General features: G+C 38.6%; 1 protein-coding gene across 4 annotated transcripts in view; it reads right to left on the bottom strand.

Moving 5' to 3' along the window:
- LPP (LIM domain containing preferred translocation partner in lipoma) overlaps positions 1 to 22956 on the bottom strand; it is a 646088-nt gene that overhangs the window by 432146 nt on the left and 190986 nt on the right. For all 4 annotated transcript variants that reach the window (XM_090275238.1, XM_090275243.1, XM_090275244.1 and 1 more), the window contains one exon: positions 3485 to 3686. In XM_090275238.1, the coding sequence (XP_090131364.1) occupies positions 3485 to 3677 (193 nt within the window). In that variant the 5' untranslated portion in view covers positions 3678 to 3686. The remainder of the gene's footprint in view (positions 1 to 3484; positions 3687 to 22956) is intronic.

The following is a 22956-nucleotide window of genomic DNA, read 5'->3' as shown; positions in this document are numbered from 1 at the left end:
AGAGGCAAACCACACACTGCAGTTTTCCCCCCTCTCTCTCTTTCTCCCTTCTCCTGTCTCTAAAAATAAATAAAATCTTAACAAATAAATAAATAAATAAATAAATAAAATCCCACTACCTACTCTGGGGATTTCACTAATGGTGTAGAGCATTTTAAAGGTACAAAAATGAAAAAGAAAATGAATATACATTTTTAAATGTATAAAAATTTAAACAAAAACAACCTGAATTATAAAAGTGTTTAGAGTAACAGAGAATACACTAACGCTTAGATTAAATATAAAGTAAAGCAAGTCTTATACTTCTAACAAATATCATATCATAATATACAGCAGATGAAAAGATGTAGCTTCATTTTAAAAAGTCTGAATATCCATAAACCTTTCCCTGTATTTGTCTTTAAAATGTATTTATGCAAAGGAAATGTCTTTCCTTCACGTATTCAAAAAAAGGTTATATTAAAAAGAGATTGGCAGAGTTGCAAGAAAGAATCTAGCCTTCAGAAATTAAATGAGACTAAGTTGCTTCAAATGAGGATGCCGTATTCCAAACTGTTTATTGTAAGAAAAGAATTACTGAGTGCTGCATTCACCCACCCAGCCATCCGCCATCCATCCAAATATATACACACATAGGAACATACAGACATACATTTGACCATACACAATCATTCCTACTAAAAACACAGTAGCATAATAAGAGCCAAGAGGAACATAAGGATGAGTGAGAAACCATGTCTTGTTGCTTAAATGGGGAAACAAAGCTTGCATTCTTATAAGGAAGTAAGAAAGTATGTATCATATGGACCCTGAGCGCCACATATGCCATGAATAGGACAGCACATTGGGTAAGGACAACAGCCTCGTTTCAAAAACTTAGAAGCCACAAAACCATAGAGAGTAACAGCTCTCCTCTCTAAACTTACATTTCTTTATGTGAAAAAACAGTTACTTCATAGGGTTATAGGAGAAGACAATGAAATAATGGTGAAAAAGCACAGTGCTCATATAGACTACATGTTCCGTACCTGACAGAGCAAAAGCAAGCAGGAGAAATAACAAAAGTAAAAATTTTATAGTTGGAGGAAGATGTCTGTGGGAACTCTGAGAAGGAAGTGATTATAGTTCTGATCTAGGCCATGCGCAGACGTTTTAGAGAAGGTGGTACAGTAAGATTTTGATAGATGACAAAAGGGTGTGGAATGACATGTTAAGAGAAGGAAAAGAGTTGAGCAAAGAGATGCAGAGTATCAGAGATTACACCAGAGTCCCTAAAGAACAGGATAGACAGTAAGGGAACCTCACATAGTATAGTGAAGAAGGTGGAGCATCTCAAGGCTGGGAAAGTCACCCAAGATCTAACTCACCTCAGAGTGAAGGAGGCTGAGGGAGACCATGATATGCTTCTCTCCTCCCTCTCCTGCATACTATTATTAGCCGACTTAATATAGAATACAGTATTCCCTCACTTATTACGTTCTAGAGCCCCCGCGATAGGTGAAACTCTGCAAAGTAGGAATCTTAATTTATTTTAGTATTTATATATATTTTAAGGCTTTATAAACCCTTCCCACACACTTATAATCCATTCCCAGTCCCTTATTAACCTTTCCCACTCCCTTACTCACCTTTTCCACACTTTTATAAACACTACTTATGTTCTTAAACATACTCTACACTCTTAAACCTACATAACTTTAACAACATACGTATACAGTACCACAAAATCTCACGATATAGCAAAAAATCCACAATAAATAATTAAATATATTTTTAATATATTTATATATTTATATAGAGGAGGGACTACTGTATGTCTCCACCTTGATCCTTGAGTGTGCATCAACTGTCATACCTACTAAGACTTCCTCACACGTTTGTCCCCTACTCCATAAGGGATGCTCTCTCTATTCCTTTCACATTAGAGGGAAGTACATTTTAGCTCTCCTCAAAAGTTAGGGGACAAAATAACAAACCCCCTGGTGAGTGGACCAGGGGAAATACTGAGAAAACAAATGAGAAAGCCAACATATGGCTCCTCTTATCCTTGTGAAGAGGGATTCTCTTCCAGATCCCATTCCCTAGTCCTGCTATCACTAAGGAACAATGAGCCCAAGAAAACCACTTCCACGAAATTCTGTTTAAGTGCAAAGATGTATCCTCCTTCAAGACCAACATAACTTCAGGCACTGCCATGGAGAGCAGTAGTGCACCACAGGCATTGTTTATGGCTTTTCCACAGCAGCTCTCTGACGGTCCTGCCATTGCCCTTTCTGGACAAAGGATACTGAAAGACAGCCACAGCTCACCGTGCCTGCTGGTGCCTGGCCTCCCCACCTACCTCAGCATCCAGCCACCTTACCCAGCTAGACATCTGGGCTAGGCTTCTGACTTCTGTCCTCAAATACTAATAAAGTGTTGACTAGGGGCAGGGAGAGGACTAGAATGAGAAGAGAGAGGCTGAACTATGTCCCACAGCATGAAACACTCTCAGACAAAATTGCTGGGGGCAGAAAAAAAAACAATAACACAGCAACACCAATCTAAGAACAAAGTAGAAATGTCCTAGAGAGAATGCAGTAATTTTTTTTTTTTTTTAAAGCAGAATGAGGGAGGAAAAATAGAGAAGGGGGATATCTGAATCTCCTTTCACTACCTCTTCTCTCCCAGCAACCAGAAGCCCAATGGTCTTCTGTTTGTTAATTATGAGTTACGGGGTCACAGGTTTGCATGAACTGCTGACATTGATTGGCAAAAATGTGGACCTTCTTCAACCAAACAGTACGGCATTCTTTATGCTCCCTGTTGGTTTCAGTGTGTGATTGTGCACATACGTACACACCTGACATGCTGAGCTCATGTTGATCTTCAAACTCCATTTGATGTAAGCTGAACGCACTGCTGTTAAAACCCCTAACATGAGGCTTCACTCACATTTGTCTCTGCACTTCAAAAAATACAGATCTCACAGAGTTCTCTGGGCAAGTCTATCCTACAGCAGTTTAGAGGAGGAACAATAGCCAGAGAATCAATTCCAGATGCCTTATTAGGTTCACGCCATAGGGGCGTCCCTTTAGACCACTACGTAGCAGCATTTTGAGACACTCTCCAATGGCAAGAGGGAGAGTCCACTTCTGGGTAGACACATTTCTACAGGACAAGGAAGGGGATAGAAGAGAACTGAGCAAAAGGACAGTGAGCCATAAATGAAAAGACCAGGATTCTAGTTTCGGCTCTAGCCCTAACTCATTGTGTAACCATAGCCATATAACCACGAAGATGTCTCAATCTCCTTGTCCGTAAAGGAAGAGTTAGCTTAGATGGTTCCTAGCTGCTCTTTATCCTTTGATAGTCAATAAACTCTGAGAAACACGCTAGAAATTCTGGAGCTGCCGCTTCCCGACACAACACCGTGCTGTAAACCACTTTTATTATGTTGACCTCTCCCACTTTGGCCACCCAACTCTGAAATCCCTGCACTTACCTTCCCCTCCAGGTTGCTTGTATGGGTTGTACTTCGGCTTCGGAGCAACTACTGGTGCAAATTTTTTTGGTGGCTGTTGTGTGGACACTGAAATGCTGGGGGTCCCAAAGGAATGGGTGGTCTCCATCCGTGCAGGCACATGGCCAAGGGGCTCCCCAGTGCTTTTGGGTGGCAGCCAAGAGGGGTGAGACATTGTTGGAATCTGGAATTAAAAAAAAAAAAAAAGAAAAAGTTGTTTTTAAGGAAGCATGAAAATGGGGGCAATAGAGCTCCCTTCATTATTATTTCATCTTCAACCATACTTCATGAAATATTGAAAATTCTCTCTGAGAAAAGGAAGAAGAAAGAAGATGGATGAAGAAAGAAGAGGAGGGGAAAGGAAAAGAAAAATTGAACCCTCCTACTAACTAATCTTAAATAACTCTTCTAACAATTACCTGTTTTAGTGCCTAGCACTCCTCCAAAAATAGATAAAAATAAGAACTAATCCCTAACCTAAAGGAATTTCTGTGGTAGGAGAATGTTATGCCAATAAGGTTGAAAATAAACTTCAATTGTATTAATAATCTATTAAAATAATAATCACATCCATTAAATGATATGTACCTAAATGAGGTGATAAGTAAGGATTTAAAAAGTGTTGCTGCAGAAAAAGATAAGATCACTTCTTGCTGGCAGCGACAGACCACAGACCTAAAATGTGGATGGGAGCAGACAGTTTTGCATGCAAGCTTGAGGAGTTTAAACTTATTCAGGCATTAAGGGACTTCCAAAAGTCTATTCTTGAAATAGGACAAGATACTTTAAAATGGTCCCTCTGGCCGGAGTAGCTCTGCTTGCCACCGACGGGCACTTGGAATCTGGAGGATGAGAATATTGTTTGCCACTATACTAGGTAATTACTGGCACTGCGTGGCCAGGGGCCAGAATATTCAATAACTGTAATGCACTGGTCAGCCCCACGTGACAAAGAGATGGCCCATCAAGAGCTATGCTGACCTGATATCATACTGGACCTTTATGAAAAACTTAACTAGAAAGGGGACAAACCAGCCCAGCCCAGGTGCTCTTCCAATCAGGTTAGAGTACATGATGTGAAGGGGAAAAAAAATGATGCCTTGCGTGTCAGAGTGAGCCAATCAGCCCTGCAGGCAGCCTGTGGGCTGGGGCTGAGCCTCAGCAACTGCTGCTGAGGAGGGCCCTCCAAGCCTGATTGCAAGAGCTCTCCAGCCCAGGAGGCCCCGGAAGGCACCCTATACCCGCTCCATCCCCAAATCCACCCAGCAATTTATTAATTGAACTGAATTAATTGAGAGGGCTACATGATTACCTCCAGATGTCTGTCAAGACAGAGAGCACTGGAAATGCAAGAAAAAATAAAGGCCTCAGCATGAGGCATGGCAATGCAGAGATGGGGAGAAGGGGACTGCAGGGGTACAGTGTGACTTGGGTGTTAGTTAGCATAGGTCACACAGGATGGGGGGCATGACCTTGAGCAGCCTCCCTGGACCCATCAAGTGCCTCAGGTACTTCCACAACCTCAAAATTAAGATAAGAGCCCTGTGCTCCTCAACTCATCCTCAGAGTTTTTACCACAACCAATGAGATAACAATATTAAAGTGTTTTGCAGATTGTGAAGTGTTATTCAAAGGGTGAAGAGGAAAACTGTTGGAAGTATAGTTTTCTCAATAGAGAAGGGTTCTTATCAATGAGAAGAACTCTAAATTGACAAACAGGAGGCTTTTGTTACAGAAGCCAGCAACACTGGCTTTTCGGACTGGTTACAAGGTCTTTGTTCTCCCCTTCGTCCCCCGTATCTTGTGTACACACTGCGTATGGATACATTTACTAAACTGCGAGTCCCTTGAAAGGGCAGGGAGCATATTTTATATAGCCCTAAATCACCATTACAAGGCCTAGCACAAAACCAATATAGAAAAGCAACTGTGCACTCCTGGCTTACACATGGTTCCTAAACCTAGGTGCATATTTAGAATCAGTTGAGAAAACCAAAACCAAGCCCATCTCTCAGGTTGAGAAGCACTGATTTTCATTATGCTTGTGTTGTTGTTGTTTTTAATTGATTCTCGCTCATCTACTAAAAGAGGATAAAAGGGTCTGTTCTGCTTTCAACATGACTAAAGAGAGTATAAGTGGGGAACAAGTAGAATAAAATAAGATTTGAAAATTTTACTTCACTAGGGACTTTTGTATCATAAATTTTATTTGTACATTTAAAAAATGGATTAATATGATCATTGCCACTTCTCCATAACTTTAAAGTTATTCCAAAGTAGAAGCTTTAATGAATGGGTGAATACAGGAGACAGTGACTTCAAAAGCAAAGAAGCACATTTCCCGAGCAAGCCCACATTGCCAACTGACTGAGGCATCCTTCTGGTAGAGTAGGAAAAATGAAAGCTTAAGCATCTGTATGCAAACCATTGACTGCACCATCTTTTCATCATGGAGGCACCTCCAGCCCCACCTCCTCAGAAGGCCAGGGTCTGGCCAACTATCTGTTTGCAGATAACCTTCACAGTATATTCTCGTATCATTCTTCAGTATGTCAACAGTGGCCCAGTGACACCATTCCCAGGGTTTATAGTGAATGTTCATGACCCTGAAACTGCTCATGCCATTTCACCCCCTTTACTTTCTACAGAGCCTCTTTTTTTATCTTGACACAGTTCGAATGTCACTGATGCTGTAAACATTTCCCCTAAAATGAGTAGCTTAATTCAAGCCTTCTCTAATACTTATTTCATATTTATAACAGTCCCACAGAAGCTATTTGTTCACCTGCCGATCAGCTCCAATAAGCTGGAAGCCCCTGAGTGGTCTCACTACACCAGCACAGTGCCTGGTTAGGAAGCCCTTAGAAAGTATGCTATGCATGAATGGGTGAGTGAATGAATGCTTATCTCCTTGGTTACTCATCCCTTTCTAGGCTCTCTCTGTCTCCCTCCTTAACATCCACTGATACAATCATCTCTTTTTCCTTTCCTTAATTTAGTGATGTAATGAATCATACTGCTAAATTTCCAGATAGTGAGCCAGGTTTGCCCTTCTAGAAAAAAATCCTGCTCAATCTTAGTTGTAGTGTTTTGATATACTAATGAATTAAATATGCTATTTTATATAGAATTTTTGTACATATAAGATCATTCTGTAGTTCTTTTTTTAATACTTATTTTACTTATCATTTTAAGGTTTTTATATGAGGGTTCTGCATCTTTTTCTACTCTTTGTGTTAGTTTAATGATGAGAATGAAATTACGGAATCATTAAATGTTTATCAAAATTTAATATAAAGTCACTTAGATATGATAATTTCTTAAACAACAGATCTTGATCATTATTTCCAATAACTTCCATAATTGTAGCATTTTATGTTTCTTTTGAGGTCATTTCTCGGCATTTACATTCTGCTAGAAATTCTATTGGATCTTTGAGTTTTATTTCTGTCCCCTTGTAACCAAGCTAACTCCCAATTAAAAATGATGTCTATCGACTGTGCATCATTTAGATCCTGAGCATCACTTCCTACTAGTCCTTGAAGACATAATTCACGTTCTCTACCCTCCAGTGCCAGTTGCACACACTTTCACTGAACTTCCATAGCACCTGCAACACGGCTGTCACCACACTCATCACACACACAGAGCTCTGCCTCTGTGCTTGCCTGTATCTCAAACTAAACTCTTGAATCCTTGAGAGGAGAATTAATTATCCTTCTCCAACCCCAGGGCCTAATACATGATAGGTACTCAGTAAAAATGGCTGTTAATTTAATGAATGAATAAACTTATTTGTCTGCCACTGGAGCTCCAGATGAATCAGATTCTCATCCTGTCAAGAAGCTTAAGGCTTGCCTGAGGGAGCTATATTTATATATGTGAAAAGAGAAAGAGAAAAACACAAAGCATTAAAAAAAACAGGGTGTGTCACAGAAGCTAGCACAGACTTGGCAGGGGAAACCCTTAACAAGGACCTTGAAAGCTGGATGCATCTAAAAGGCAAATGGAGAAACAAGGAAGAAACAAGGCACTTCTGTGAGGCAAGGAGCAAACCAGTTGTACTAAAGAATAAGAGGCTGAGGAAGAATACTTAAGGAAAAGGTGTGGAAGATAAAGCGAGCTTATGTAGCAAAGGTGTTATACAGAAAAATAAGCTAGAACTTTGATCTTTGAACAAGAATCAAACAAGAGTGAAAATTGTAGGTAACAAAAATTAATCCACTCAGGATGGATCCAAGGAAGGCGATAAACATGATAGAGTCCCTATGGCCCTAGTTCTAGTCTCACCTTTGCCAGTGTGACCTTCAACAAGAAAGAATACTCGTTTGCAAAATGAATGTCTGTAAAGTCTCACTCAGCTCTAATATTCTATAGCATTTTCCTTTCCTGAAATCTTAATTACAGCTCTTCACTGTGATAAGTGGATTCGAGGAAACCTCATAAGTTTAATGAAGGAATAAACTAAAACATGTCAGCTGGGGTTTCTCAGCTTCTCAAAGAGACACCCAATGTAAACACAGAAAAGCAGTGCTGAGAGCTGGTTTTGCTGGACCAAAACTTACTCTGCTCTTACTTCCTCTGGTTCTAGATCGGTTTCACTCTAAGCTTATAATCATCATGAAAGCAAGAAGTGAAAGGAAAGATGTCCACAGAGGCTTTTAAAAAAACACAAACACAATGAGAAGGGAAGAAAAGAGAAATGGCCCTCCTCCAAGCAAGATGCCTACTGTTGAAGGGAGTCAGAGAGATAGGGTGCCCAAGCACTGGTCTTTTAGGAACTATAGTCAATTGCAAAGAAATTAAGAAGGCCCTAAGGAGTTCGGATCATTACCCTCTCTGTTGCTCTTCTGCCTCCGCCTAGCTGTTCAGCAAGTACAAGAACGCCACCGACTGACAATAATTAACAACTGTTTGCCAAGGACTTACTATAGGCTAAGCAATTTTCTAAGGGCTACATATTCTTCATAGACATTATATGAGGCAGTGTTAGGATTATCCACATTTATCAGATTTGGAAACTAAAGCTTTGAAAAGGAATGTGCTCAAATATCAAGGCTTAAGCTTGAGCAGAGGTCTTCAACCATGAATTCATGGTCTTCACCATGTACCTACCATCCTTCTGGTTGAAGGATAAAGGAAAACACCACAATCCAAAAGAAGCCATTACTTACAAAGTATAGATCGTGCTCTTATCTCCATGTGGATCTTACTTGCCATATGCCTTCAAACTTAAAACATGAGCCACAGGATCACAAACCAATGAAGGCAATAATCTGACCACACAAATCAAGGCACAGCAGAACACAAAAGACTACAAAAGACCATGTGGTAACCAAGACCCTTCCTCTACAGGTGGGAAAACTTAGGGCCACTGGTAAAGTGACAATAAATACTAACAAAGCTTCTAAGCCTCTCTAAAGATACTATAGGACTGTCATCACTGTCACATGCATCAATAAAACTAACTAGTGTTTGCTCAAGTTTTCCTTCTTCCCTAAAATCAATATTGAACTCATTTTAAACATTTACATAGATCATCAAAATTTTAAAACAACCAACCACTACATGGTATCATCTAACACTAAGTGCAATAAGCTTGAAAGAGTGGTTTTCAAATTGTCTGTATACTTGTAGATCTTTGTATATACATTTTGATTCAAGGGTTGAGAATAATTGACTTTGAGCATTTATAGTAATATTTAAGTCATGTTGTGTTAGTCTCTAACTCTCTGTTGGCAATTAACCCAAGACCTGGCTCTTGGTCAATGTTTGCTGAATAAATGAATGATACTGAAGGAAGACACAGGTATTAATATCACTATTAGTGGTACAAAATTGAGAGACTAATGCTATTATGTGACTTAAACATCAGAAGTAACTGATGGCAGACTAAAGTTTAGGATTGATTTCCCTTAGCAAGTTTCATCATTTAAACAAGCAATTAAGATTTAAATAACACTTTTCTATAACTTTGAAGATTTTTCATTATCTTTCCTCCTTATAGCAAAGCCAGTACCTTCTTAGAATTTCAAAATTGCCCTTTTAATGAACTATTAAAATGGTATTTTTTTTTTCCTATGTATGCTATAGCTATTCATCCTTTACTACATCTTGGTATGCAGATAAAGGATACCTGATCTGAATTCAGACTCACCTTACAGTCTTAGATATGCAGTGAGGTCAGAGTGCAACCTTGGTGCTCTCTGGGATCACAGTGTCCTCTTCTGAAAAGGACACTGAAAAGGAGGTGATGGTATTAGATGAGTACTAATGACACCTCTGCTCACAACTCTTATGAATCTATGAAAGATCCTGACTGTAAAACAAGCCCCCCAAAAAGCAAAAGTCACCCATGGAGATTCCGAATCATCTCTAATTTTCTTAGTACATAGTGAGGAAGCACTATGTACTTCTTTTTCTCTTTTTATTTTTCTCTTTTTATTTTTCTTGTTTTTTGTCACCTGTTTCCCTAACTCTTTAGTCCTCCCCAATGTGGCAGGGAGTTTCAGATTGATCTCAGAGATTACCAAGGTATCAATCAAGATTTATTATGTATAAGTAAATAAGTACTTTAGGCAAACCTTTTCCAAATGATGTAGGTAAGTCCCTACCAGTGTAACTATGAAGCAAATATGCCCTGGCATGTGATGGAAGTGTGGGAAGATAATGTTAAAAAATAAGGCAGGCTGAAAATTACACACAATTGTTAGCTGAACTGAACATGTATCACTCTTCCACTGAAGCATCAGGTCAGATGAGAGCCAGAAAGGCAAAGCAGAATCTGCCATGGCTGAAAATGTCAATGTATTCACTCAACTTCTCTTTGCAGGCAGCTTTGGCCCAGCCTGGCTAAGTGCCCCACTCTCTGCATGGACAGCTGGCATTACTCAGAAGGGGTGCCTAGAGAACAACTCTACAGAAATGCCAAACCTTTATATAGACTATCTGAGAGACAGTTGGAAATACTGGAAAAAGCCCGGGACTCAGATGCAGGGGACTTTGGTGCAATTTCTAGCTCAGCAACTAATGGGCTCTCTGATTTTAATCCCTAGACCTCCTTGAACCTCAGTATCTCTTCTTATCTGTAAAATAAAGGTTTCATGCCTGCTACCATTCCTTCTAACATGCATGCTCCATGATTCCTCCTAAAAGTCTGCAAGCTGAGTGAGCTTAGATTTCTTACAAAACTACCTTAACTCCCAGGAGTCCCACTGATCACAGAGTATAGAGTGAAAGGAGGCAGGACAGGAACCAACACATTAAATGCCAACATGACTTGCACAAAGTTAATATGGATACAAGTTAATGCTGGGCACAGTCCTCAATACTGACAACACAGTTGGTTGCCAACTGCATGTGAAGGTCCCAGGTGATGAGAAGCAACAGGGAGAGAAGCATGAGCCCAGACAAGAAAGCAATTGTCTCTTATAAAGAAGTGAGGAAAAAAGAGACATCGCCGCATTGCACCTTCACATCAGATTCAGAATGTCATGTGAAAAGGGAACAATCAGCTTGGATAGGGAAACAATATCAGAAAGACCAGGCCTCTCAGGAGGAGGTAAAGGAGAGAATGGAACTAAATCAATTACTAACTAATCTTTGTGGTCATAACTCCTATCAGTCAAGGAAAAAAAGACACATGAGGCCAACAGCCAGGACAGGATACTCAATGGTCAGGAGGTCATAGAGTCCCAGCTGGGATAAACTGTAGCAATGAATTTCTTCCTTCTAATTAAAATATTCAAAAAACAGGATTTAGAGAAGCTGAAGTGGTTTATCTAAGCTACCACAGCAGCTAGTATATATCAGGAAGCTGTATTCAAACCCAGATGTTCTTTCAAAAAGTGTTTACAGTGGAAAAGTTTCACTAAACAAGCTAGTAATTTTATTGATCGTTAGATGACAGTTAAAAAGAGTGGGTAAAAGTCACTGAAAAGAACAAGGAGTAAAGAGCTACTCTCTCAAAAGAGTCAGTACTCATGCTATTGAAAGTAAGTACAGATGTCATGTGACCCCAACCTTGCACTCTGGGTCACATTTAACAGCAATGATGATACTTGGATCAGGGACAAAGATAATGCTTACCCTCTCTGGACCTCCATTTCTTCAGCTCTACAATAATAAGCATTAAGAAGATGTAAAAAAAATGAAACTAGACCACCAACTTATGCCACACACCAGAATAAACTCAAGATGGATCAAAGACTTAAATGTAAGATATGACACCATAAAAATCCTAGAGGAAAACATAGGTAGGAAAATTTCAGATATCTCACATAACTATATTTTCACTGATACACCTCCTAAGAAAAGAGAAATCAAGTAAAAAATAAACAAATGGGACTACATCAAACTAAAGAGCTTCTGCTCAACAAAAGAAAACATCAGCAAGATGAAAAGGGAACCAACCATATGGGAAAGCATATTTTCCAAATATACCTCAGACAAGGGATTGAACTCCAAAATATATAAAGAGCTTATATGACTCAACATCAAGAAAACAAACAACCCAATTAAAAAATGGGCAAAGGACCTGAACAAACACTTCTCTGAAGAGGACATACAGAAGGTCCATAGGCACATGAAAAAATGCTCAACATCATTGGCCATCAGAGAGATGCAAATAAAAACCACAATGAGATACCACTTTATACCTGTCAGAATGGCCATCATCAACAAATCCACAAACAACAAGTGCTGGCGAGGATGTGGAGAAATGGGAACCTTACTGCACTATTGGTGGGAATGCAGACTGGTGCAGCCACTATGGAAAACAGTATGGAATTTCCTCAAAAAACTAAAAATGGAATTGCCTTTTGAACCAGCTATTCCACTGCTAGGATTATACCCAAAGAATCCTGAAACCCCAATTCAAAAGAACTTATGCACCCCTATGTTCATAGCAGCACTGTTTACAATAGCTAAGTGCTGGAAACAGCCTACGTGTCCATCTGTAGATGAGTGGATCAAAAAACTGTGGTACATTTACACAATGGAATACTATGTAGCGGAGAGAAAGAAGGAACTCCTGCCATTTGCAACAACATGGATGGAACTAGAGAGAATTATGCTTAGTGAAATAAGCCAGGCAAAGAAAGAAAAATACCACATGATATCACCTAATACAGGAAACTAATGAACAACACAAACAAATGAACAAAATTGAACAAGGAACAGAGTAACAGTTATCAGGGGGGAGGGAGGGAAAGGGGTAAGTAGGGGAAGGGTTCAGCAAAGGAACTAATATAAATAAGCCATGAACATGGACAACGGAGTCAGGATAGATTGTGGGAGAAGGGGTGGGCTGGGTGGGGGGTAGCAATGAGGGAAAAAGTGGGACAATTGCAATAGAAAAACAATTAAAAAATAAAAAGAAAAGAAAAGAAAAAAAGAAGATGTCCTCCAAAATGACTTTTGCAACAACACTTTATGCTCTATAGTGATAGTGATATGGCTAGCCTGTAGAATGCACTGTGCTTTCAAAAAATGTATTCTTAAAAAGGTTTCTTCTATGTCTCTGATTCTAACAACAGGCTTTTCCTGTACAAAGCTGAGAGAAAGGGGCAAACAATACCTTGAGCCCTTTGAGTTCTACATCTACTTCAAAAAGTAAAAATCTGGATTTCTAAAGGCAAGGTTCTGAGTGCCTGATTCACAAGGGTTTTACACTCCCAGTTTATATCCTACCCCTCTACCAGGATGAAAACGTGGCAGTGGGAAAAATCACCAATATAATCTCTAATGAGGCTTGGTAATCGTTTTGGTGATATCTGGAATTTTCTCATTCCAAACCCACTGTTAGTTAAGTGGGTAAGTCCACAAGTTAATTACTACTCACTTGTCTGCATTCCCTTGACAGCTTGTTCAAGCTTGTATGAAAACACACAAACACTGAATTTTAGTTATCTCTTTGTTAGTCTGTTTTGTCCATGAGACAGGCCATAAAATTTTACTAGCACTTGAGGCATGTTTTAATAGATTTCAATTTTTAATAATTTTATTTTCCTTTCTTATAAATTCACTTTGGCACCCCAATAAAAGTAAACAGAATGAAAGGAAACTAATTATATTTTAGATATAACTTGCAAAACTAGAAATATTTAATTCTGCCTTCAATGAATGAGTCTACTTCTGACAAATCTCGAGTTACACTTACATATGATAATACTACATGTGACTCTGTGAAGCGATGCTTTTTCAGGTAACATAACCTGTGAAGAGAAATCATAGTAACAAGTAATAGAGCTAACTATCATGATTCAGCCTTCTAAACATTATATTGCTCAAAAAACTTTCACCAGTCAACTGTGTTGTTTGAATCCTATTGTCACAGCTACTGCCGTCAACTAGTTTAGAGCCTTTGCATAGTTTGGATACTGTAATTTGAATTATTCTTAAATTTATGTAATAATATTATTAAAATGCCAAGCTTCCAGTTTAATATTTGCTCCTCTAATACTTAATTTTTAATTAAAATTTAAATTATTATTAATTTTTAACAATTAATTTTAACAATCCAAAATCTACTTCACCATAAAATTGAAGTATAATGATATTGCTAAATTAAATTAAAATGCCCAGATATTGGAAAAATAAAAAGAGAAAGAGGAGAGAAACAAATTTACAACCTTCTAGGACCATGAGAATAGTTTTAGAAAACAAAGAGATTTAACTTCATGCATTACATGTGCTGAAATGAAAATTTTTCTTTAACACCAATCCAGGAGCCTGAAGAAATTTCTCAGTATTTAAAATGGTATGAAAACAGAAAAGCTTCTCATTAGAATGTGTCATACATTCAAATTATGTAGGAGAAGTTAGTTGTGCAAGTTCACATTTAGCAGCAAAACAACCGAAACCATTTTCAACTGGTGACCTTTTTTACAAGTCATGTTAAAAATTGTCCACTTTTATTTCAAGATTTTGAAACAGAGACAAAAACTGTATGTATATGCATTGACCAATGGCAGCTGAGTGAAAACAAGCCAAGCTGTTTCAGATCAGTTTCAGAATGACATCAGGGAATGTTATTCCCTTCTAAATTTCTCTCGATGAGAATATGAGTGTTGTACCTTCTGCTTTTTTATCAATCCTGGGGAACACAATTTTTGTTGAGTTAGATCTGATACTTGTTTTTGACTAACTTTTGGTATCTGAATCAAAAAATGACTGCAGTTTTTCTGTATCACATCAACTTTTTAAGGTACAGGATACCCTCCCTTGGTCTCAAAAATCATACAAAATGTACATACAAAGGAAAATAAAGAAAAAAGTACCTGAATATACTGTTCACTTAGAGCTACTTTATTCATATAAAGGCTATATATTGTTACTGTAAGTCAAATTGTGTACAAGTAGTAAAGCTCTGCTTCCAAACGTACATATTAAGGTATTTCATCTTTTCAAATGACAGGATAGGAAATGCCAAAATGAGATACGTGAAACAGTCTCCTTCAGTTTGCAAAGCTTTAACAAATTGTTTCATGAGACCCAGTTTTATGTGCAGAGGTGGGAATATAATGTTCTTTCTGTCAACAGGTGGCTCATGTAGAATGTTTAGATCACCAGGTTTGAGGTCAGATCTTGGAGGCCAATTAGACTCCACCCAATGCTTCTCACCAGCTCTGCTGTCCCACATACACAGAAAACAGTAATATTTGATCTATCCACGTTGCTGACCAACAAGGAAGCAGACCATTTGAAGGTCAACACAGATGATCCAATTGTGCTTATGATATTGCAACAGATCAATGACTCTCTTTATGTCTTCATATTCTTCATGAAAACAAACTGAATGGCCAATTGGGACTGCACCAAGTAAATTGCCATTGTGGAGGAAGATGCACTTCCTCTGCTCTGAGCTATCGATGAACAGTCACCATTCAGTCGCATTCTAGATTGAAATTCGTAATTCCTCCATTAAACCATGTATGTTGTGGCAATACACAAAGCCACCGTCAATTTGAAAGTATTGCAGAAATGTACTTTCTCTTGATCGAAAGTAGGATACTTTCGCTCTTTTTTCAAGCAAGTTTTTCTCATGCAGTCTTGATGCTAGGAGTTCTGAAGCCTCTTTGGATAGTCCCAAATCTCATGCCAAATCATTCAACTCATGCTGATCAAATCCCTTATGAACTGAGTCATCCTCAATTTCAAAATCTTCATTGTGCTGTCGCTTAGTTCTTCACCATACTACTCTTGTTTTTCGAAAGAGGGTAGTTCAATGAAAACTGGCACTGGGATTTCAGCTGAATGAGGCACTGAGCTTATAGCTGATGGTAGACTAGAATACTCTATTTTACATTTATTTTTCTTGTTATAGCCAGACGTTTTCACTATACAAAAGTAACAGTCATTTGAATGATCTCTGGGCCCTCGCCAAACCATAAGTATACAAAATAGCAATTTATCACATGTTCCCCTCATGCACATCCATAAACTCTTTTTTTTTTAAATTATTTATTTATTTATTTGCTTGTTGTTTTGTTTATTTATTTATTTATTTATTTTTAGAGAAAGGGGGAAGGAGAAAGAGAGGGAGAGAAACATCACTGTGTGTGGTTGCCTCTCACCTGTGCCCCCAACTGGGGACCTGACGTGCAACTACGTCATGTGCCCTGACTAGAATCGAACCAGCGACACATGGCTCGCAGGCTGACGCTCAATCCTTGAGCCACAGCAGCCAGGATCGTAAACACTTGACACATTGTTTGCACACCTTGTGAGGGGTCCAAGACTTATCTTGATCACCACGTTTTACTTTAGAATACACAAAATAGGCTTGCCTGACAAAAGCGCTGATGTTTGTCCTTAGACTGGGAATGATGAAACTGCCACAGATAGAACAAAACGAAGCAGGGTTAAGCACTTATGATGAGAAATAGCAGAGACAGACATGATCTGAAGGAAATAAGTACGTATGTAAATTAAAAAATAAATTCTGCTAACTCCTTGTATACAGACAAGAACTCAGACTACACTTCGGAATACAATTCACAGTACAGAGCGGCACACAACCTCTCACCACACTGTCTCCTGTGTAACTGAATAGCCTAGACAAGTATGAACCTGTCACTGGTCTCCAAGGTCATCCCCCACCCCTCTCCACTTGAGAGAGGTTTGCTCTCAGCCAATAGGAGAGCATTAGTGCTTCCCTCGATCCATGCTCGACTCAGCCTAGAGTGGTCGTATTAAAGTAAGCTGTAGAGAAAAACTTGACATGATAGAAGAAAACTAACTGCAGTTTTGAAATCAGCATGCCTATTTAAGCCTAAAACAGCTGAAAAATCGAACTCAACAGGAATCATGTTAAAAATAATTCTTCTGTGTTACTGGACACCCTGCAAAAAAAGACAATGCAATGTGTGAAGAATGTATTGAATTGGTTAATATTCTTGGGAAATTTAAATGCACACACACTTACTGTAGACATTTTTAAAGTAGTAGTTAAAAACACCATAGTCACCAATGGAGAAGTTTAATATCCAAACTATCAACAAAGATATGTCTTCTAATGTGGAGCTTACGTTGAAAATTAACCACCATTTGTAAGTTTGCTTGTACATATCCAATGTCCAGAAGCTCATTACCTCACAAGGCAGCCCCTTCCATGGCAGAACAGTTGTTAGTGCTAGAAAGTTACGTGTAGCTGGAACCTGTAACCCCATAAAAACCACCTACCTGTCCAACTTTTGCCCTCTGTAATCACAAGTGCTCTTACCTATGGCAGCCCTACAAAAATTTAAAGTAATTCTTAAGTTTCCTATTCAGTTATTTTCCTTTGTTCCAAGTTTAAAAAGTCCAATTCTTCCTTCTGTTGAACAAGTCTTAAAGCTTGAAGACAATAACATAAAATTTAAAATCTTAAACCAATAGTTTTCAAACATTTTTTCAGTAAAAAATTTTTTTCACGCCAAATCTTTAAGAAAATCCCAAGAATAAATTAGACAAATTGATAAAACAGTTCCCCAGACTTTATTTAAATCTTCGTCCTTTGGCAGAATACATTTCACATGTAGGGGAAGTATAAAATGCATTACTGTCATCTCTAGGGGGATTGGTTCCAGGACCCCACTCAGATACCAAAATCTGCAGATGCTCAAATCCCTTATATAAAAAGACACTGTATTTGAATATAACCTATCAACATCCTCCTGTATACTTTTAAATCTCTACATTACTTATAATATATTATACAATGTAAATTATATGTAAATACTTGTTATACTATAATGTTTAGAAAATAATGACCCCCCCCAAAAAAAAAGTCTGTGCATATTAAATGTCCTAACTACATGAGTACACATCAGCAACAAGACAACATTTAAAAAAATATTTTTGATCCACTATTGGTTGAATCTGTGGATGTGTAACCCATGGATATGGAGGGCTGATTATATTCCCCTTGCCCTATGAGGGCTCTGCTATAAGCCAGGTTGAAAATCCACTGCTCCAAAATATTACAATACTTTTCAGTAAAGAACAAAGATGCTATGTTCCTGTACTTTACTAGTGCCTACTACAGAGTCTGTCCTGTCATCAGAACTTAGCAAGAGATTATTAGATAAAAGAGAAGGTAAACTTAAGAATTTGGGAATACAAAGAGGCAAAAGCTGCTTCTGAATCATGTTTGTTCACATTTCAAATATTGTTCCCTACAGTTCCTTATAATTAGGGTAACCATACATCCAATTTATGCCTGCTGTTTCAGTGTGATTATGAACAGTGCCCTTTTTCGTTCTCAAAAGTTTAGACGGTAACTCACAGTTACTTTGCTTGTAACACTGTGACAATAGGGTTTTGATCACTGAATCCAAGAGAATCTTGAATATGTTCCCGTCCTCTCCTAAAGTCTCCATATGGTCAAGGACCACCCACACTGTGAATTTACTACTGAGTGGCTAAGAGGGCAGCACAATTTACAGAGGAAAGCAGGGAGACTTTGGAGGCTTCCCTGCTCCAGAAGCATGTGTTTTCCAGTAAGTAGGGACAAATGTAGCAAAATGATTCTGCAAGAGCAGAAGGATGCAAGACACAGAAGGAATCTAGCAGAAGCTAGTATCAACTACCCTACACACTCAGCCTCTTTCTCCTGAAACAAAGAATATCACCTTTTCTAAGAAAATCAAGGTATGTACTTCGATTATGTCTTTGCCAGCTGCCCACACCTGTCCATACCCCCATCAATATCACCAGCAATTTTATCATGTCTACTGGTTCCAAGTATTAATAGAAGGATAATGGGTTTGTCTGATTCTTAATTTGAAACAGAAAAATAAGGGAGTCGACAAGAAGCAGAAATAAAATGCATCCAAATTTTTTCACTAGGGTACAAGAGTAAAGGTAGAGGGGATTTACTTATAATTGATCTACATTTCCAAATAGGGGTTACAGAAGAATTAAGGGAGATGAAGTCAAAATAATTCAGTACAGGCTCACAGGCTAGATGTCTACTTAATTTATTTTAAATAAACTATTTTATGTAGATTTCCATTGCAAATTCTAAATATATATTTCACAGGGGTAGGGAGGGGGGTGGGGAGAACATACAAGATGGGAAGTTGACAGCCCTTGCCAAAGATGGAACTCCCCCCAGACATAGTAAGCACTGTTATATCATAATATTGCATGTCTCCTTGTAGTACTTTCCAAGCTGTTTGAAACCAAAACAGTTTAGAATACTCTCCCAGCTCAGGATCTTCCCTCCTTATGGCATTTTTTCTGATAAATAGGAATTCCCCTTAGGGATTCCCTAAAGTAAAGCTATCGCATTCCCTTCTGTTATATAGTTAAATGCACTGACAAATAGAGATCTAGTAGAACATAATAGTAAATCCATTCTCAATTTAGTATCTACTACACAGAGAGCGTTATGAAAGACATGTCCAAAAAGTGACAACCATAACACTTACTGTGTTGGAAATGGTGGATCAGCACTCAAACTTGCCATATCACAGAGGCTGCCTTGCCAGTAACATTTGATTGCAAAAGAGAGTCTGCCGAAATAAATGAACTGGCTTGAGATTCGGAAGACAAAGTAAGATGGAGGCCATGTTCCCACTGCTTAAGATGTTTTCTGCTGGAAGACTGGCCATGGACATAAAGACTAGGGATTGTGCTATATCCACAGTTCCACATTTAGTCTTCAGCCTTGTGGTTGTTAAGAAGTAGCTGCAGCAGAGGGAGTAACTGGACTCCATGTCTCAGGGTCCAGTTACCACCTTCCCAATCATGGCTTCTTCATACCTGGTTCACAAGTACAATGCTGTATTCAGTTGCGTCTTAGCCTCACAATTCCTTACTGTGCTGATTGTGGAAAAGGTAGTGACTTTGTATGGTTTTCGGGATTTGTCGCTGAAAACTCAGCCTCGAACCTGCTCTGTACAATCCTTCTAAATTTTTGGAAGTATCTAACATCCTGAATTAAATTATTTCTGCTGAAACTATCTAGAGTGGTTTGTTTCCCAAAGTAAAACCCTGTCAACATCGTTAAAATATAATTTGCCATGTTACCAACAGGACACGGGTTCAAATCATTCACTGTGCAAGCAAACCCTGAGTGCCTATACAACATGCTCTGATCATCACTTGGGAGCAGAGTCATGCACAGAGAAGACACAGTGCCACCCTCTCCGAGCCCCAGGTCTGATGGGAAGAGGCACTCTACAATAGGGGAAGCAATAGTGATCTGGAGCAAACTAGTAGGAAGCCCAATCTGATCTCAGCATTCTAGCCTCAGCTCTACCACTAACTGACCATGTTTTCTAATCAAGAGGGCTAGATGGATGAAAGTCCCTTTTTAAACTCTAACATGCCACAGCACTATGAGAATTTGTACTCATGAGGGAATTTACTTGGATTCAAGTCCTAACAAAACTTCCTAAAGTTCCAGTTCCCTAAATCTGAAGGTCAGAATCCAAAGGTCACAAAACACACAAACCTCACATAGTTAAAATAGGAACAGGAATCAGCGACCCCCGAATGGTATGCACTGCAGCAGCCTACAGCTGGAAAACCTCAGGGAGGAAAATCCAAAGTCAGGGTTACAGTGGTCATTACAAATACCAGAGAGCAAACCCAGTTTCTTTGGGATGTCAGTCTTCTTTGAAAATGGCTGTCTCATAGTCTGAAGACAAGGGCAACATTTACATGTACTGTCTTCTCTGAAAGTGCTCAGACCAACCATAGAGTGAAAGAAATATTAAGCAAATGCAGTAATGCTTAGCTGTCTCAGGAAAAATCACTAATGCCTTCATGTCATGAACAAAAACATCACTGATACTCATAAAAGAAGCAGTTTCATGGACAAGGAGAAAAACTGCAGGAGAGACAAGGTCATACATCTGATGGCAGTTTTGGTACCGGCTCCAAAGGTGGCCTGGCCAGGGCCTCCCAGACCTCATTGGGCCTTAAGTTCCTTGTCTGTAAAACGGAGACAACTGTATCTGCTCTGCTTCTCTCATAGGTGCTTATTAGGGTCAAGTGAAATACTGAACACATAATGAACACAAGAGCATTCTGTAAACAGCAGATTATGTGTGTGTGTGTAAAAAGAATGAGTATTAATAAAGGAATTTCAAAGGAAAGCTAAGAATGATACTTCTCAGGGCCTGACAGCAAAAGGAAATATAAATATAGCAGTGATTTTACAATTTCATAATCTGGGGGAAGAAATGGTGATCAGAAATGTGACAAACAATGATGCCCAAAAGAGAAGAGAAACCAGCTCAGCTCTGTCATAATTGTCTCAGTTCCTGTAGTATACACAATGGAAAGATTGCAGGGAGGGGCAGGAGCAGCCTTTGTGATTGGGGCACACCAGGGACCTGGAGACACTGGACCAAAAAGAGGACATTTCCACCTCAGTAATTATAATAATCTCATAGCATGTTTCTCTAAGAATTTTTGTATGACTTCACTCATCACACACAGATTGACAAAGAGTTGAAAGATTCAACAAATACATTCAGGATTGGATGTGTAGGGAACCTAACACTCACAATACGTAATGTTTTCTTTTTTTCTAATAAACAGAGGTGTTCTCTATTTATTTATTTATTAGACATATGACTTGTCTGTGGCTACTTTGGTGCTACAGGGGCAGAGTTGAGTGGTTCTGACAGAGACCATCTGGCCTTCAAAGCCTAAAATATTCACTACCTGGCCTTTTACTAAAAAATTCTACAACCCCCAGTTATAAATGAAATGAATGCTATTGATTTCAGTTGTTACAGATATAATGAATCTGTTCTTTTCTTCTTCCTTAAACCTTTTACTAGCCTTTTTTTTTTTTTTTAACACGAGCTTTCATTCATATGAGGGTCTATTTCAATATATATTCATGATATAACTATTCATCATTATTGCCTACCAATTATCCCAGTGCCATTAGAATAATCCTTCCTTTTTAGAATATTTCGAGGTGGTCCCTTTACTGCATAGTCAATCACACATGCAGTTGCTCTGTTTCTGGATGGGTTACGTTACTGCAATGGTCTCCAACTAGTCCATCACCAATACGTCATCATTTCAATTGCTTTGCAATGTGCTATAGCATCTGACCAGCTGGTCCCTGTAGCTCATTACTCTGTGTTTCAAATTTCTCTTAGCTATTTTGCCTGTTTTTTATCAAAACAATTCTGGATTTTTTTGTTAATATTCAAGAAAAATTAACTTGAAAGTTGTCTTGAGATTACATGGAATGTTGGGGGACATAACTACTTAACAACTTTTATATTTTCATTGAGGAATGAGATACATCTTTCAATTAATTCAAGGGGTCTTTCATATGACTCAGAAAGTTCTAGAACCTCTTTATACAAGCCACGCATAATTCTCATTATATTTACTCTTTGTTTTGCTGTGGCTAGCTTCCCAATGATTTCCCAGTACTCATTTTCCAGTGCCAAATACAAAATATACCTAGAAAGGAGATGTGAAGAGACATGTTTAACCTTACAATAGCCAAAGAAATGCTAATACCAAAAAACAAAACAAACAAACAAAAACAAATGAATCTAGTGCTAGCACAATTGGGAGATACTGACTCACACATTCCTGCTGCAAAGTTAAAGAAACGTCCCTTTTAGAAGATGTCATCAGCAGATTTGAATGACCATAAAATGTTAATCTCTGACCCTGACATTTAAAACCTCTGACCTCATGATCAAGACTTCAGTCGGATTCAGTCAAGATGGCAGCATAGGCATACATAGCTCACCACTTCTGACAAGCACATTAAAATTACAACTGAAATATAAAACAACCACCTGCCAGAACCATCAGAAGTCAAGTTGAATAGAAGTCTGACAACTATGGAATCAAAGAAACCACATCCATCAAGAAAGGTAGGAGGGGTGAAGACACGGATCGAGCTGGTCTCTCATTCAAGTGTGGTAGATAAAACTTCAGGAGGGATATCTCAGGAGTGAGGAGTCCCAGTCCTATGCCAG

The sequence above is a fragment of the Furipterus horrens genome, unplaced genomic scaffold (assembly GCF_987537825.1).
Source record: "Furipterus horrens unplaced genomic scaffold, mFurHor1.1.pri manual_scaffold_1, whole genome shotgun sequence".
In the NCBI taxonomy this organism is placed as follows: domain Eukaryota; kingdom Metazoa; phylum Chordata; class Mammalia; order Chiroptera; family Furipteridae; genus Furipterus; species Furipterus horrens.
The sequence above is the reverse complement of the archived record's forward strand: the minus strand, read 5'-3'. Positions and strand labels throughout refer to the sequence as shown.